This window comes from Pelodiscus sinensis, chromosome 1, assembly GCF_052426305.1.
Source record: "Pelodiscus sinensis isolate ZL-2025 chromosome 1, ASM5242630v1, whole genome shotgun sequence".
NCBI classification, from domain to species: domain Eukaryota; kingdom Metazoa; phylum Chordata; order Testudines; family Trionychidae; genus Pelodiscus; species Pelodiscus sinensis.
Window position 1 is genome coordinate 106,810,159 of NC_143052.1, and position 16,598 is coordinate 106,826,756.

The 16,598-nt window shown below is 41.1% G+C and overlaps 1 protein-coding gene across 1 annotated transcript in view; it reads left to right on the forward strand.

Moving 5' to 3' along the window:
* The window catches only part of SYT10 (synaptotagmin 10), a 69,058-nt gene that overhangs the window by 18,395 nt on the left and 34,065 nt on the right, over positions 1–16,598 (forward strand). The window contains exons 2-3 of the mRNA XM_089782086.1: positions 80–437; positions 10,417–10,981. Of these exons, the coding sequence (XP_089638212.1) occupies positions 80–437; positions 10,417–10,981 (923 nt within the window). The remainder of the gene's footprint in view (positions 1–79; positions 438–10,416; positions 10,982–16,598) is intronic.

The following is a 16,598-nucleotide window of genomic DNA, read 5'->3' on the forward strand; positions in this document are numbered from 1 at the left end:
TTTCTCCTTCCTTACTTGCCATGTTTCTTTTTCTCTCTGTCTGACTGTCTTGACGATCTTTGTTTTTGATTGTTTGCAGACATCTCGGTCAGTCTGCTAGCAGTAGTCGTCAGCTTCTGTGGCCTTGCCTTGCTGGTAGTCTCGCTATTTGTCTTTTGGAAGTTGTGTTGGCCATGCTGGAGAAGCAAACCTCTCATTTCTCATACCAGTAATATCCCTCCAAGCACTTCTAGTGCTCCTCCTGAGGTTTTTGAAACCAATGAGAAAAAGGAAATTAAAGAAAATGGGAAACCTTCTGTGAAGGTACTTGAAGCTGCAATGAAAATTAGCCACACTTCACCTGATATTCCAGCAGAAGTCCAGAATGCATTGAAAGAACATCTAATTAAACATGCGCGCATGCAGAGACAGACCACTGAGCCTACATCCTCATCAAGGTAAGGAAAATGCAATTTTATAGCAATTTATAGAGTACAGATAAGAGCCAGGGTGTTTTGTAATGAATTAAGGAATCAAAATTTGAGAGATCTCCTTTCAGTGCTTTCAAGTTTTAGATAAAATACAAAACAAAACAAAAAACAAAAACCAGTCTTATTAAGTCAAAGCATCAACGTTCTTTCAAACTTTTCAGTAAACAACAATAATGAACACTCTCTCAAAAATAAAGATTTAAATTAAATTATTGTATTGTTTATGAATACAAAGAATACGTCTATGTCTGCCTCTATAGTGCTTAAGTGTAAATCTGAACTTGTAAAACATATTCATACAAACCTTTCTTAAGGAAAGATCATTTAGGAAAAATTGCCAGAACCAGGCAATCTTATAAAATATCTTGCTTTCAGGTACAATCAGAATGTATATTTGTATAGCTCCATCAAAAGAAAATATGACTCATAAAATAAATTACAAAGTTGTAGCTGATGCAAATTTCTTTACAGTGTAAACTGACATTTTTAGAGCCCTGCTTGGGCAATTTGTATCCACATCCTCATCTGTCTCTGCAAAAATGAGCACTGACATCTGCAGATGCAAATATCCATGGATATAAAGTGGATATCTGCAAATGTGCAGGGTTCTAGATACAAACTTTGCATCTGCATCTGCATCCATATCTGCAAAAATGGGCTGTGGATATCTGCATTCACAATTGTGAATATCCACAGATTTACACATTTTAAAAGGATTAAAATTCCAGACTAAACAAAATATTTCTCTCTGTGGAATGTTCTTATAATAGAACCTATAATAGAAAGGTTTTAAAATACAGTAAAACTCCAATAGTCCGGCATCCAATTGTACAGTTCTCCTGATAGTCCGGCATCAAAATGGCGAGAACCTAATGAGTGAGATTCGGCAAAAAATGAGACAGGACTGAGTCAATCTGCCACTGTGACGCTGGACAGAGTTTGTTGTACAATAAAAAGAGTTAAAAACATTTTATATACAGTATTTACTGTATATATATATATAACCACCTTATAGTACCTCCTGATAGTCCATCATATTTGATAATCTGGCACCACATAAATACCAAAGGTTCCGGATTATCGTAAGTCTACTGTAAATAAATCTGAAGCAGCCCTGAAAGCCATAGTATAATTCAGAGAACATCTTTTTGTTCATCTCAGGTACTGGATTATGTCAATAGGTGGTGAACTAGATATATCGTGATACCTAGCAGTACATAACATATCAAAGAATTTTTTGTAACCTGAGTGACAGAAATTTGTAGTTAGTGCACATGAAACAGTTAAAGTGAAATACATCATTCTCTACATATGAAAGAACATAGTCATGCTTTTTAGACGCAGCAAGGGAAAATGAAGATGGGGGCGAGATGTACTATGAATCACGCCACAAATTGAAAACAAGAAATGCTAAATATAAAATATTTCCTTTTTACTCAATACTGTGTACACATGAAATTGAAGCAGAAAAACATGAGCAGTGCAGGCAAATGTTGAAGATGTTAGATGATGACATGTTGACTCAGGTGCTTTCCTTCACTGTGACCCCAGTAGACAAGCTTAGGTGCCTTCTTTTATGCATAGGGATTTGCTGGGGGAGTATTGTGAGTGGAATGGTACGTAACTGGAGTGCTTTGTATTGGTACTATTCCAGGCTATGAAGTGGTCATGTAAGTCAAAACATTCACGAGGAGGGTCTCACTCATGCCAGGAACCATGCAGTCCTCTTGTATAACCCTGATTAAGAAAGTGCTCAGATGGCTTAAAGCCATCTTTTTCTCCCACTCTGTCTGGTCTCCAAGTTCAGAGTTCCACATCCTAACAGGTAGAGCACAGAATCTGACCAGTTATATGAATCCTTTTCAAAATGCTGGAGAGACATTTGTGAGATCTTAAATGTCTTACTGGCCGCAGAGGGACCAAAGTAGGTACCATTTAACACGAAAATATTATACAGAAAAGTTTGATATTAATAGGAAGGTTCTTGCCCATAGCATCACTTTTCACATCCCAAAATCTCCATTAGGTAGTGTAAACCTCTAAGAAACATCAGTTAATGATTAGATAGAAGAAATATCTAGTTGCAAAACAAACCCAGGTCCTGTATGAAGTATCATATAGGAAAGCAAATAACTCCTAGGGTCGTGATCCAAACCCCTTTCAAGTCCGTGGAAATATTCCTGTAGATTTCCCATGGGTCTAAAATCATAAAAAGACTTGGAGCAAGAGACTATATTAAGGAGTATAAGCAGTGATTTCTTCCCTTTTCACTTTTTTCAGCTGATAGTGTTTCCAGCTTTTTTCTGTATTTTTAGAAGGAGATCCCCCATAAAAGCTTTATAGTAGCCTTGTGCATCGTACTTTCTCTGTTTACAAAAACCTTTTCCCCATTACTATACTGGTTTCATATAGCTGTTTGCCTGCTGCTCCTTGAACCTCTAACATTCAGTAGTGTAATTCTTGTGATGCAAAACTTTATATATCAGAAAAGCAGATACAAAAGTCAGTTCTCTGAATTCCTCAGTCCCCTTTGTGTCTTGCCGAGACTCTGGCTCCACCTTCCTGGTAGTGATAGGAGAGTCCATATCAGACACAGAAGTGGCATTGCTGGCTTCTGTACCACCCATGGTATTCAGTAAGAGGCGTGTTACATCAGAAAATGACCAGAATGCATTGCACTCTTTCTATGCTCAGCCAGCAGAAGATTGCCAGGTGGTTAAAGTTAAAGTAGCTCCAAGACTTCTCTAACCTGTACTATAAGGCTTTGTCTACACTACATGCTCATTTCAAAATAACTCATACATAACAGTGTGTGTGTCAACCCAGCAAGCCCGTCTTTTTTAAATAATTTTGAAGTAAGGGGCTTCTTACTCCAACTTCTGTAACCCTCATTTCACAAGGAGTGAGGGAAGTCAAAGAAAGAGTGTTTTTCCTTCAACTGCTGTGTAGACAGAGTCAAAAGCCGAATTAAGCTATTTTGACTTAAGCTATGCAATTGACAAAGCTGAAGTTGTGTAGCTTAATTCGACTTTCACCCTGCTATGTAGACGTGCCCAAGCAGGGAGTGTATAGACCCCATCACCTATGATGAACTAAGTTGATAGTAGAGGATCTAGATAGGAGTCTGTCATTCAAATGAGACATTTTTGGTCTTACATTAGTTAATTAATAAAAAAACTGCATGGTATTAGCTGATTATAATTATAATAATGTAATAAATTATTCAAAACCTAAAAATATATCTGATCATAATTTCTGGATAATGTTTTTTTAACACAGAGGTGTGATCAGGAAAATGATGTTTGTCAGCTGAACTGGAACATTTTCTATCATTGTCATAGTATGCACAAATAGGAAGGTCCGCTAAGTAAAAATAAGTCACTCTTCACTGTCTTGATCCCAATTAAGCAGTAAACTATAAGTCTGTGTCTACATTGGCAAGATTTTGCGCAAAAGCTTTCTGCCTGTCTACACTGGCCACGAGTTCTTGCACAAGAACTCTTACGTTCTAATGTAAGAAATCAGTGCTTCTTGCGCAAGAACTATAACGCTCCTGCTCAGGAATAAGCCCTCTTGCACAGGTGTTCTTGAGCAAGAGGGCAGCGTAGACAGGCAACATGAATTTTTTGCACAAGAAAGCCCGATGGTTAAAATGGCCATCAGAGCTTTCTTGCTCAAGAGATCGTCTACACTGGCATGAATGCTTTTGCGCAAAAGCACATCTCTTGCACAAAAGCACATGCCAGTGTAGATGCTCTCTTGCACAAATACTCTAACGCAAAAGCTCTTGCGTTAAAGAGTATTTGTGCAAAATCTTGCCAATGTAGACGCAGCCTAACAGTTTGACTATTTCTACACCACTGCTGCCCCTCTTGGGGTACGTTGTGGCTTTGTACCTTCAACCACTTGAGAAGTAGATTCACTGACAGCCCAGGAATACACTCCTTGATGTGTGTTTTCCTCTTATGATATGCAAATGATTACTGATCACTTACATTTTCAGAAAGAGAAAAAAAAGTTTTAAAAATCATTTTAGCTTCTTACTATAACATATCCATTCTAGAGTTTTTAGCAGGGGTAAGTTACAAACACCCTTACCTGCATTTAATTTCTAACAAATTTCTTCTAACTTCTTTTTAAAAAATCTTGAATTGTTTGGTCTCTTTCTTCCTCAGGTTACCAGAAGTTCTTTCAGAAGCAGTATGGCCCTTTGGCCATTTGCAACTTTAGTTTAACAACTGAAAAATCTAAATCGGGCTTATTAAAAAGCCCCTGATTCAGTTAGCTTATAAAAGAAGGTGAGAATTGAAAATACCTTGAGGTACAATCAGCATCACTAGAAGAACTTTCTTACTTTGTGACACTCCCTGATCAGTGCAGCTTTAGCCCAATTTATTTGTTTTCTTCCTCCAGCTCTTCTACAGAGCTTAATTAAGTAGGAATTAAACTCTATTGCAAAAGCTACTTTAAATTTACCTGCTTTTTAAGAAATTCACCAAAATAAGGAAAGAAGGTGGCAGCTGAAATCTGCAGGGAGGCAACTAGTGTCCACTGGAATGAATGCAACAGTATGAATAGACTCAGATTCCATTCTGAATGCTGCCACTGACTCCCTGTGTTACCTAAGGAAAGTCATGAAGGTCAAATCTGCAGCAAAATGGCTTATAAATTTGAGTAGCTTCATCAGTTTAATCAGGGTGTCCAAACTGATTTTCAGATGTGCTGAGCTCAGAGCTCCTGCTATCATCAATATAGATATAGCAAAACTAGGAGTGTTTTGGAGGCAAAAATGAAAATCATAGGGGCATGGAGCCCCTCCCATGTGAGGAGATATTGAGAAGCCTGGGCCTTTCAGTTTAGAGAGAAGAGGAATAGGACAGGAGATGAAAGAAGTACACAAAATAATTCATGGTAAATTGGATGCCCCAATTTATCCTTGGTGGAATTTTCAACAAAAAACAAAACCGGAAAGGCAACAAATTTAAAACCAATCAAATTGGGGAGAAGGTGGAATGCAGGAAAACAAAAGTGACCTATGGAATGCATTATTGCAGTAGAATTCAGGATAGGAGTCTAGGACTGAAAAAAGGATTAGACCTTTAATTAGATAATTAGATCATCCATAGTTACATTATATATGATTAAAAATAAGAGAAAGAAACTTTTATGCTTCATAGCTGGAGCAACCACTGACAGATTGACTTACTGTCTTATAATTTCATTCCTATATCAATGTACTATAAAAAAGAAGAAATAAGGCTTTTCAAACTGTCTGCTCTATACCATTCCTTATTTTATAATTAAATTGTAACTTGAATGTGCTTTATTTGTGCAAGTTAATATCCTCTACTGAGTTAAGGAAATTCTGAGGCCAAAGACCAAATAATTATTCTTTACTATTTATACTACACTAATGCCTAGAGGCTCCAACTGAAAACACAGCCCCATTAGGCTCTGAAAGCTTACAATCTAAGGCCACATCTACATTTATATTCCAGAGATTGATCTTCTGGTGTTCAATTTAGCAGTCTAGTTAAGACCTGCTAAATGGAACACATAGGGCTCCTCACAATCATGAGGAATAAGGGAAGCCAATGGGAGCATTTGCTCCCATCAATCTCCCATTGTGAATTCAATGCCAAATTCAGCTTAAGGTATTTACATAGCTGGAACTGTGCACCTTAAGCCAACCTTCCTGGTCTAGTATAGACCTCGCTTAACTGGAGAAAACTTATAAAATTTGGGAGAAAAAAAGTATTATCAAATCCCACCTCCATCCCCATTGTACACATTGTACACATTTCACGAGGAGTAACAGTAGTTCAAACTAGGAAGCCTAGTTCGAACTACCTTGTTCGTGCCCCGTGTAGCCGCGCTGCACGGGGTTCGAACCAGCGGCGTTTTAAAAATGGCGGCTCCACGCTTATGCAAATGAAGCCCGGGAAATTCAAATCCCGGGCTTCATTTGCAAGTGAGGTATGCCTACATTACCCTCCTAGTTCGAACTAGCGGGGTAGTGTAGACCTACCCTGAGTGATTTGCCCAAGGTCACACCAAAAGGCTGTGAAATAATTGAATTCCTATCTCCTGACTTCCAGTACAGTTTCTTCATTACAGTATCTTATTTCTTTGGATGTGGTTCATACTGAGTTAACAGAAAGCACTATCCTGTTATTAATTGTTATATAATTACTATTGATATTACTAGAAAATATCTTGTAAGTAAACATTTATGACACAAAGTTGTTTCCTCATTTGATTTGAGAAAATCATGCTTGTTTGGGGGATGGGGAAGCTGGTCAGATCTACTGATGAAAAATGGTATAGAAGAGCGAGGTATCATTGTTTATTATGGATATTTTAGGGGCACTAGGGAATTAGAGTGCTTGGACCTGCACTCTAATGTCACTGAAAATCCTAGTAAAGGTGCAAGTCTGTAACTGTGAGGCATCACCACAATATGATTGGCTGAGAACCTAGCACTTCAGTATAATAGTCATTAATCCTTTTGTTACTACAGAAAAAAGGAACGTAACTATGTTGCCATGACAACAGTGAAGCACCTTAATAATTAAAAGAGCAATTAGCTGTCTTGTTGACAAGTTGTGACTCAGAACGTTCACTAGGTACTGTATAATTAGGGCATTGGCTTAGTAGAGTAAACGTACTACTGAGCTTTGATTCCCACTGAGAGCAATCTTACAGCTGCACTGTTTTATCCAGTGACACTTATAAACAATAACTAGCTCATTGGAGAATATTACTCTGTGTATGCATGTGTGTCTCTGTGTTTAAATGCTTAAGTATGAAAGAACCTGTGCAACTTAAAAATTACATTTGTCTGGAAAAAATGTTACCTATGATTTTTATAAATGCCACCTCCAATTACTGAAAATACAAGAGAACAAAAAAGATTTTTTATGTGCTTCCAGTTTGCTTACTTTGTTCCTCTGATAGCAGTTTGTTTCACAGTTTCCACTGGAATAGTCAGATTTTCTGTTGTTTGTAGAGATTTTCTCATCAACATAGAGGAAAAAAACATTTTAAAAAATAATGTGATTATAAATGCCTCCAACTTTTCAGGCAGACTTAAGGACAATTGTACCACCTGAAACTATAGACCTCTCTCTATATAAAAAAACTTCTCCCCATAGGACAACAGAGTGACATTATCACAGCACTCTGGCATCACGCCTGCCTCCTCCCTCCTGCCCCCCGCCCCTTTCCCCAGTACTCAGCTGCCACACTGTAGCCTCTCTCCTCCCCCATCTTTGGTGCTAGGCAAGCTGGGGGAGAGCACGGGGACTGGTGAGGCCTCGGAGCAGCCATTTCCCCCGCCCCCAGCAGCCGGGAGAGGCAGTGGGGCCTAGCAAGGCCTCAGAGCAGCCGCCTGCTGCCCTCCCCCAGTGACTGGGGGAAGAGAGCCAGGGCCGGTGTGGCCTTGGTCCTGCCCAACAGCTGAGAGGGGAGTGTTGAGTAAGGAACACCCTGGTGGCTGGGGGGAGAGAGCTGGGGCTGGCGAGGCCCTGCCCCTCCCGGTGGCCAGCAGTAGAGTGTGGGGCCTGGTGAGGCCCTTGGCAGCTGAGAGGAGAGTGCGGGACCTAGCGAGATGTCAGAGCAGGACCCAGCAGCCAAGGAAGAGCGTGGGGCCTAGTGAGGCCTGAGAGTGGCCCCTCCTCAGTTCTCGGGGGAAAAGAGCAAGGGCTAGTGAGTCCCCCCCCCCCCCCAGCAGCTGGGGGGAAAGCATGGGGCCTGGCAAGACCTTGGGGTGTCCCTCTTCCACCCCAACAGCCGAGGGGAGAGAGCCAGGGATGGTGAGGCACTGGCCCCCCAGTGGCCATAGGGAAAGAGCTGGGGTTGGTGAGGCCCTGGGGGTCCCCTCCATAGAGAATGGGGGGAGATCTGGGGCTGATTCAGCCTCAGCCCTGCCCATTGGCTAGGGGGTGGAGAGCTGGGGCTGCCTACCCCCCAGAGAGAGGGGGGTTGGCGAGCATAGCAAGCAAGGGATGCAGCCCTGTAGGGGTTTTTTTATTTGATTTGAATTCACTTTGAGGGTTGGTTCCTCTCTGATGCAGAAATGTGTGTAATCAGAAGTATGTTTTGTTCATCTAACTTTCAAGTTTGAATTACTTAGATTTCCTGTAACCAATTCAAATCCAAACTGTGGCTGTGTTGAGAGGACTATTCACTACACTCAACACCACTAAGGCATCCAGAATAGAAAATGTTCTTGTTCATTATTTAATGGCTGCAGATCGCCCTCTTGGTGCAGCATTCAGTGGATCCATAGCAGTTTTGTTCATTGTGCATTTTGCTACCTCTTCCATATAGCATGAATTAAGTCTATTTTCCATTAAATTAGTCATGAACATTTTCAAATGGACAATATATATTCCTGGTTTAAAGAAGTAAACCTACAGCTGTGACTCCTCTTGGTTTTAGCATGCTGAGCAGTCTGGGAACTGAGCAATAATGCACACTTACAGCTGACATTAATAAGTAATAGACTGCAGAAAAGTGAGGACATTCTGACCATTACATTGGATTTTAATGGCAACTAAGTATAAGTGTACTCATAGGAGCAATCTATGAGTTTGTTACAGTGCAGCTTTCAAGGGTGGTAATATGCCAGAGAAATTTTATAATGGCAGAAAAATCATTTTCAGACTTTGCGTAACCTAAAAATGGACATTTAGGTTACACAAAGTCTGAAGCAGGATAAATATAGTAAGCATGTTATCCTACATTTTATACTACTATAAAACACATATTAGGCCAGATTCTGCTCTTCTTGAAGGCAATGGCAAATTTCCCACTATTGTTGTACAGGTTAAACCTCTCTAGTCTGGTGCTCTCTGTTCCAGGAATATCTGTGATCCAACATGATTTTGGTTATCCGGATGTTCATGTATCATGGGTGTGGCCAAGTTTCCCATGTTCCCATAAAGTTTGCTTACAGCCAGTAGTCCTGGCTCTCAGTGTTCTGTGCTGTGATTTAGCTCTAATTTACCCCTAAATGTCTTCTGAGAGCCCAGAAAGCAGTGGAAGTGTTGGTAAGGCTGCTAGACAATATTGACCTTTTGTGGTTCTGCAAATTCCCTGGTTCAGCGCTGCTCAGGTCCTGAGGGTGCCAAACTAAAGAGGTTTAACCGGTAGATTGCATAAGGCCTTAAGTATCATGAAAGTATTATACTGCAATCCAAATTAGGGGGAATTAAAAATAATTTATTTTGGTACTGCTAAGTGAATTCATCTCCTGACACGTTATAAAGTGAATAGGAAAGTAGGAAAAATGGGACATAAAAATTGCTAATTAACCTTGATTATCTAGGATGAAATGTTAACATTTAAAACACCAATTGAGAACATAATTATAACCTCAATCCTGAATGAATAAATCTTCACAGGATTAGGGCCTAGGGCCCAAGATTTACAGGAAGTGTTGTTCATGAGTTATAGGCCAGCAGTGATTTTTCCTGTTCAATAAGAATATACTAATAGCCCAGCAAGGTGCTAAGGAACAATGTTAGAGCTCCTATTTTATGACCTATAAAACCAAATTCCTGGCCAGTACTGATTATTAAAAATATCACATGGTACTTATCATAAAAACAAAGGTATTAATTTACAATGTTGTTTGAGCTGTACTGGAGTTTGGGGAGTCACATAATTTCTACTACAGTTTCAGGTGCACATTTTTCTAAAAAAGATATGTGTTGTCTTGCTAGGAAATTGGGTGTTCTTTGGATAAGAAGTTTCATTTCCACATGAAATTATGTTGTATGCTGTTAATGGTAATTTTTAGTTCAAGATTGGATTTCCAAAATAATATATTTGTTTTTAAAACCAAGCTTTGGTTTGTTTACAATATTTGTTTGTGTTTTCATTTGGGGAACCTCCCTACGTTTTCATGGAGATAATGAAAACTAATTTTTTGTGTATGCAGGCATAATTCTTTCAGGAGGCACTTGCCAAGGCAGATGCAAGTGTCCAGTGTTGATTTTAACATGGGGACAGATCCAGTTTTACAACGGGGTGAGACAACAACCAGCATTGGGCGAATAAAACCTGAACTCTACAAACAGAAGTCTGTTGATTCAGAAGGCAAGCAAGAAGACGTGAAAATCTGTGGGAAACTTAACTTTACTCTCCGGTATGATTATGAAAATGAACTCCTCATTGTTACCATTGTCAAAGCCTTAGATCTACCTGCTAAAGACTTCACCGGAACTTCAGACCCCTACGTTAAGATTTATCTTCTTCCAGATAGGAAAAAGAAGTTTCAGACACGGGTTCACAGAAAGACTTTAAATCCTGTCTTTGATGAAACCTTTCAGTTTCCTGTAGCCTATGATCAGCTCAGCAACAGGAAATTGCATTTCAGTGTATATGATTTTGACAGATTTTCTAGACATGACATGATTGGGGAAGTTATTCTTGATAACTTTTTTGAAGTCTCTGATCTCTCCAGGGAAGCCACTGTGTGGAAAGACATCCACTGTGCCACCACAGTAAGTAATGTGTCCCAAAAGTGTTCAGATTGATTATATTTTCATTTCTCCTTTGTACTTTACAGAAAGTGTATACTGTCTGTCATCACAGATTGAAAAAAGAAAAAGGAGTTGCCTATGTTTTCTTTTGAGCATGGAAAATAAGATGCTTGGGAAGCCGTGAAATGTAATTAAAAATAACCCTCTTCTGGGAACTTAGAGTTACCCTCAAGACACTCTATAGAAATGGAAATTAGATTTATTAATTAAATCAAACACTGCTAAGTGTCACCCTTTAATGGGAACAATTACTATTTTCCTGTTAGCAAAATATATGTACATTTCTACTTTGTCCTTCAAAATGTTCTTGTGCTAATATGCCACAAAACCACCATAGTATATAATCAACAGTCTTTCACATGCTGGAATCTAAATGAAAAACGAGATGAAGGTTAAGATGGTCCAGTGTCTAAAATGATTTCTAATAGTTGTACATAGGGTATTCTATATGAAAGGTCTACATATTTTGTGTTGCTGATATATACTGTTGTTACCCGATGTTGATGAAGACCTACGGGGGAGCATTTGGAAATGAAGAGAATGGGTTTACTGTTTCAAGTGGGAACTGCAGCCTGTAGAATCTACCTTTGAACAGTCACAAAAAGTTGACATGCTGCAGCTCTGAAGAAACATTACCTCCCAACCTGATCTTTTCCACTCAGAAGTCAAATTTATCTTTTCCACTTTGAATCAGATAAATGGTTTCAGAAAACAATTTATCCGAGAGCCTACTCTGTTCATACAGAAACTTCCTATTATCTTGTTGTACTGTGGGTATTTACGGAGCTCTGAGCCATTGTCTCCACTAGCCCTGTTTCAGTGTGAGAAGGGCTGCTGCCAGTGCTGCAGGCAAGATTTACTGGGTCTAGGAGATGAAACACAAGCAGGACTACAAGCAGAGCACCCTCACAGGTGAGAGCTCTGCACCATCCTCTATGTTTTTTCCTTTCTCCCAAAGAATTCACCCTCTTATCTTGTCTATCCCCCATTTATTATTTTCCTCCTTCCCTCTTCACGTTGATGGTCTTGGTGCTCTCTTTCCACCTGCTGTTCCCCCTTAGCTCTGCTCTCCACTTGTTCCCTTTTTCCACACACACCCTTTTCTCTCTACTCCCTTTTTCTTTCATCCTCCGTCTTTTCACATCTTCCCTCACTTGTGTCCTCTTTGCCCCTGTTTTTCCCAATTGTCAGTCTCCCTTCCATTTTGCGCCCTTTCCAGGATCTCAGAATAGCCATGGGCAGCTCAGAGCTCCGTTTCAGGCTCTCTTCACCTGCTGCTGGCTCTCTTCCACAGCAGCAGCTGCTAAAGCCATCACCACCTCAGCTGCTCTTGCTGTTGTGTATAGTGAGATCCTGTGTTGCTCTATAAAGCAGCACTGTCCCACCACTTGAGATACCAATGAGCACCAGCATCTCACTCACTGGAGTGGAACAACCATCTCGGCTACCTCCACTGTCCTCTCTGTCATCAGCTCCAGTTGCTACAGTGTATAGACTTTAAAGGTTCATAGTAACATAAAGGGAGATGACAGCCTGGAAGGGGGAGGGGCTGGAGCAGTGAGCACACCACGCCAGCCCCCCACCCGCAGCTCTCAGCACCACCTGGAGCATGGTGCACTCCACCCACAGCCCTTAGAGTTGCCTGGAGTGTGCCATATGGCACTCCAGCAGTGATGTAAAGGGCTAGGGCTCCGGACCCCAGGATAATTGCCTCATTCTCTCCATCCCCATCAGCAGGCCTGGGTATCATTAAAAATATTTCTTGGCTGAATATGAAAGTGTTTTTTTCATTATTGTCTTAGTCTTCTTGAGTATACTATTGTGTTTTTAGACATCGGTTTTTGAAGGTCAGTCTGTTTCATAATGACAATAACGCTTTGCACTTTTACAGCATCTTTCTTGCAAGGATCTTGAGACTAATTAATTGTATGAGTTTAGGAGGGTTTGTTCTTCTGGCTCCATCTTCTGTACAATAACCAGTGGAGTTAAAAATTAAAATAATTTTAAAAATCATGCATATGCATTTTAATTATTTCCTCCTGAACAAAGTAATTATAGTGACTGAAAGTTGAAGCCAGAGCTGGGATATGGTGGAGAGCTCATGCGAGTTTCTTAGGGGGGTGGATTGGCTGAGGTACAGACCACAGGCGATTGCAGGCATGCCTTCTCTTTAATGTGGGCAGACAATTCCTCTTTTCTTTCTCTCCAACAAACAAATGAGGAGGGGGGGAGGGGAAATCACCCTCCCCTTTATTCTAACCACCTACAGAATGGGGCATCTCTGGAATGGTAGCATTGGGCACTGCCAGATTCAAGTGGATGGCCATGCTTTGGAGGTTCTAGCTTCAGGGTGCAACTTAGTGGTGCAGATTTGGGTAGGATTTGGGGACCTACTTTCTTTCTGATCATAGATCCGATATCAGTGGCTTTGAAGAGTTAACAGGCTGCTAGCATATTTCTTTGGCCTGGCAAGTACATGAAAGAGTGGATCTTATGTGGGAAGGACGATTCAGAAGGCTTGCCTTGGACCTGGGTTCAATTCCCTGCTCTTCTGGAAGCTTCATGGAGGATGCTGTGCTTTGTCTGTCTGCCCCAGTTCTACAGTCTGCAGAATTAAAATGGTAGCTCAGCTCAGAGGACTAGTGAGCATAAGTAGATTGTGAGGCATTCAGAGGCCATGGTAATGAGTGCTATTTGTGTTACCATTGGATGTATCTATTTACCCTGTAATTAAACCCCTGTGGCTGGCTTGTGTCAGAAGGCTCAAGCTCATGGGGCTATTTGGCTGCAAAATTTCAGTGTAGATGTTTAGTCTCAAGCTGAATCCTGAACTCTGCGATGCTCTAGGGAAGGGTCTCAGCAGGTCTGCCAATGTGGGGTGAGGGGAAGGCACAATTGCTCTCGGGCACAGCAATTCAAAAAGCCCCACCCCCTCTGCAATTCTGTCAGCCCCCTTAGTTTTAGACCCTGAGGTGGGCTGCTGGAGAGCAGTAGCTACTGGCCAGCAGCCCAGCTCTGAAGCCAAAAGAAACAGCATAGAAGCCAGCAGCAGCATAGAAGTAAGGATAGGATGGGATGGTATTGACACCCTTACTTCTGCTCTGCTGTCTGCAAAGCTGGGCCCTCAGTCAGCAGCCCTGCTTTTCAGCTGCTGAGGTCTGAAGCCAGCAGCGCAGAAGTAAGGTTGGCATAGTATGGTATGGCCACTCTTACTTGTATACTGCTGCTGGTGGGGCACTGCCTTCAGAGCTGGGCACCTAGCTAACAGCTTCCACTCTCTGGCCACTTAACTCTGAAGGCACTTAACTCTGGCCACTTAACTCTGAAGTAAGGGTGGCAATACTCCTGCCCCCCTAAAATAATCTAGTGACCCTTTTGAGTCAGGACCCCAATTTAAGAAACACCAGTCTCCCCTATAAAATCTGTATAGTATAGGGGCAAAACACACACAAGTCCATATTTCACAGGGGAAGACCAGATTTCATGGTCCCTGAGGAATTTTTCACGGTTGTGAATTTAGTAGGGCCCTTCCTATAGGCAGAAGTGAAAGTAAGCTGGTACAGGCAAGTACGATGTACGGGTAAAAAAGTAGCTGAAACTGTGGAAGTAGGCTGGCCTGGCCTGGTATGGTATGCCACACCAGCAAGCTGTTTATAGCCATCATAGCATATCAGAAAGATACTATACTGCCCTCAGGGCCTCCACAGAGCTGCCTCTCAGGAGAACAGAGCTGGGCACAGAGCTGGGAGTGGTACAGCAGCTGGAGGAGCAGTTGCATTCTGCTCCTTTTCCTGGATGATGCGGCCGTTCCCAGAGGAGAAAGGAGCAGAATCCCCAGCCTCTGTCAGGGCTGCTGCTATATGGAGCTGGAGGAGATGCAGCTCCATGGAAGTGTAGGAGGCAGGGCTGGAGCTACGACTCCTTTCCCCACTGTGAGTAGCAGCAGGGAAAGGTGCAGAACACTAGCAGCTTCTCTGGCTGTTGTATCAGCTCCAGCCCCCGCTGCCCTGGTAACGTGGGAAGGGGAAGTATAGGGGCCTGGGGCTAGAGGTAAGATGGAGTTACATGGAGCGTTACGTGGTCCCCATTAGCTAGTGAGCCCTCAGCCCCTCTCCTCCTCCCATACCAGAAGAAATTAATTTTACTTTCACCACTATCTATAGATGATAAATAAAAGCATGAGTGCCACCTACCTAATACATTTGTTTTTGCATATTAAAATGTGAACGTTCATTGAGTCACACAAAAGGTAAATTAAAAACAGCTGACTTCCTCTTCTAGCCAACTCTAACAGGCCATTAGAGATTCATACTGCTGCTGATTTCACAAGCAAATCAGCCGATGTAGCAAAAGAAACATGCTGTAATATCTGAATAAGTCAAAGCATGTTCCTCTTGAATGTGGAAACAGCAAATACCCATGTCAGTAGCAAATGGGATGCAAATGGTCTTTTAGACCTTAATTGGAATTACAGCTGAGATACAAATATTAAGATCCCTTTACATTTCCAGTGAACAACCAGGGCTTCAAATTTAAAATCCCAGGTATCCATTGGCATAGACCCCAATCCAGCAAAGCACTTAAATATGAATTTAACGTTCACATGCTTTGACTTCAATGAGTGCATCAAGTTGTTTGCTGAAATGCAGCCCTAAGGATTTTGAGAGATCATATATTTCATGTTCTTTGAGCCTTTAGATCAGGCAAAAATGCAAATCTATTTATTTGCTAAACCAGGATCTTTTCATTCTAAGCTTTTTTCGGTGTCTTTTTGAGCAGACTAGAATGTCATACCAAATGGTGCTACTGGGAGAGACATGCTAAAATGCTTGTGGCTGAGAATTATTGCTGTTCTTGACTGCTGACAGTAGTACCACTTTCCTCAGCATTGAGAGACAAACCTACCTAATTGCAGTGCTACGTTTATGGTGGTGGTATCTTGCTTGGTGCTAATGAGCCTCTATTTTACAATTTCAAATCATAAGTGTGCAGTTTAGGAAATAGCAGCTGTGTTGAGAGCTTTGGTCATTGAACAAGGCACTTATAACTATGAACACAATTTCATTTATAGCAGTGGTTCTCAAACTTTTTGGCCTGTGGCCCACCAGGCTCAATGCAAAACTTTCTGTGGACCACCAGTTGCTAATGGAAACTTGCTATTAATTACATAATTACTCCTAAACTGTTTTGCTAGTGCCACAGCTAGGGAGAATGGTCTAATTTAACCAGTAAAAAGGACATATTAATTTAAATTATTAAACATATTAAGTGCTTTAACTTTCTCGTGTTAGCTTTTCAAACTTCATTTCAAATAAAGTATTAATTTATGTCCAACAGAAAAGGTTCCCATGTTTTCTTTATTTATGGCAAAGGTGGGGAACCTTTTTTTTTTTTTTTTTTTTTTTTTTTTTTGGTAGGGAGCCACTGAGCCACAGAAAAATCAGCTGGGGACCACACAAGTGAGAAGCAAAAAAACCCCAAAAAACATCCAAAACCCCCCAACCCTCACTGATGTGGCCCTGACTGAGACTCTGACACTCCAGCCCCACTGGAGGAGGAGAAAAGATAGGAAGGACTG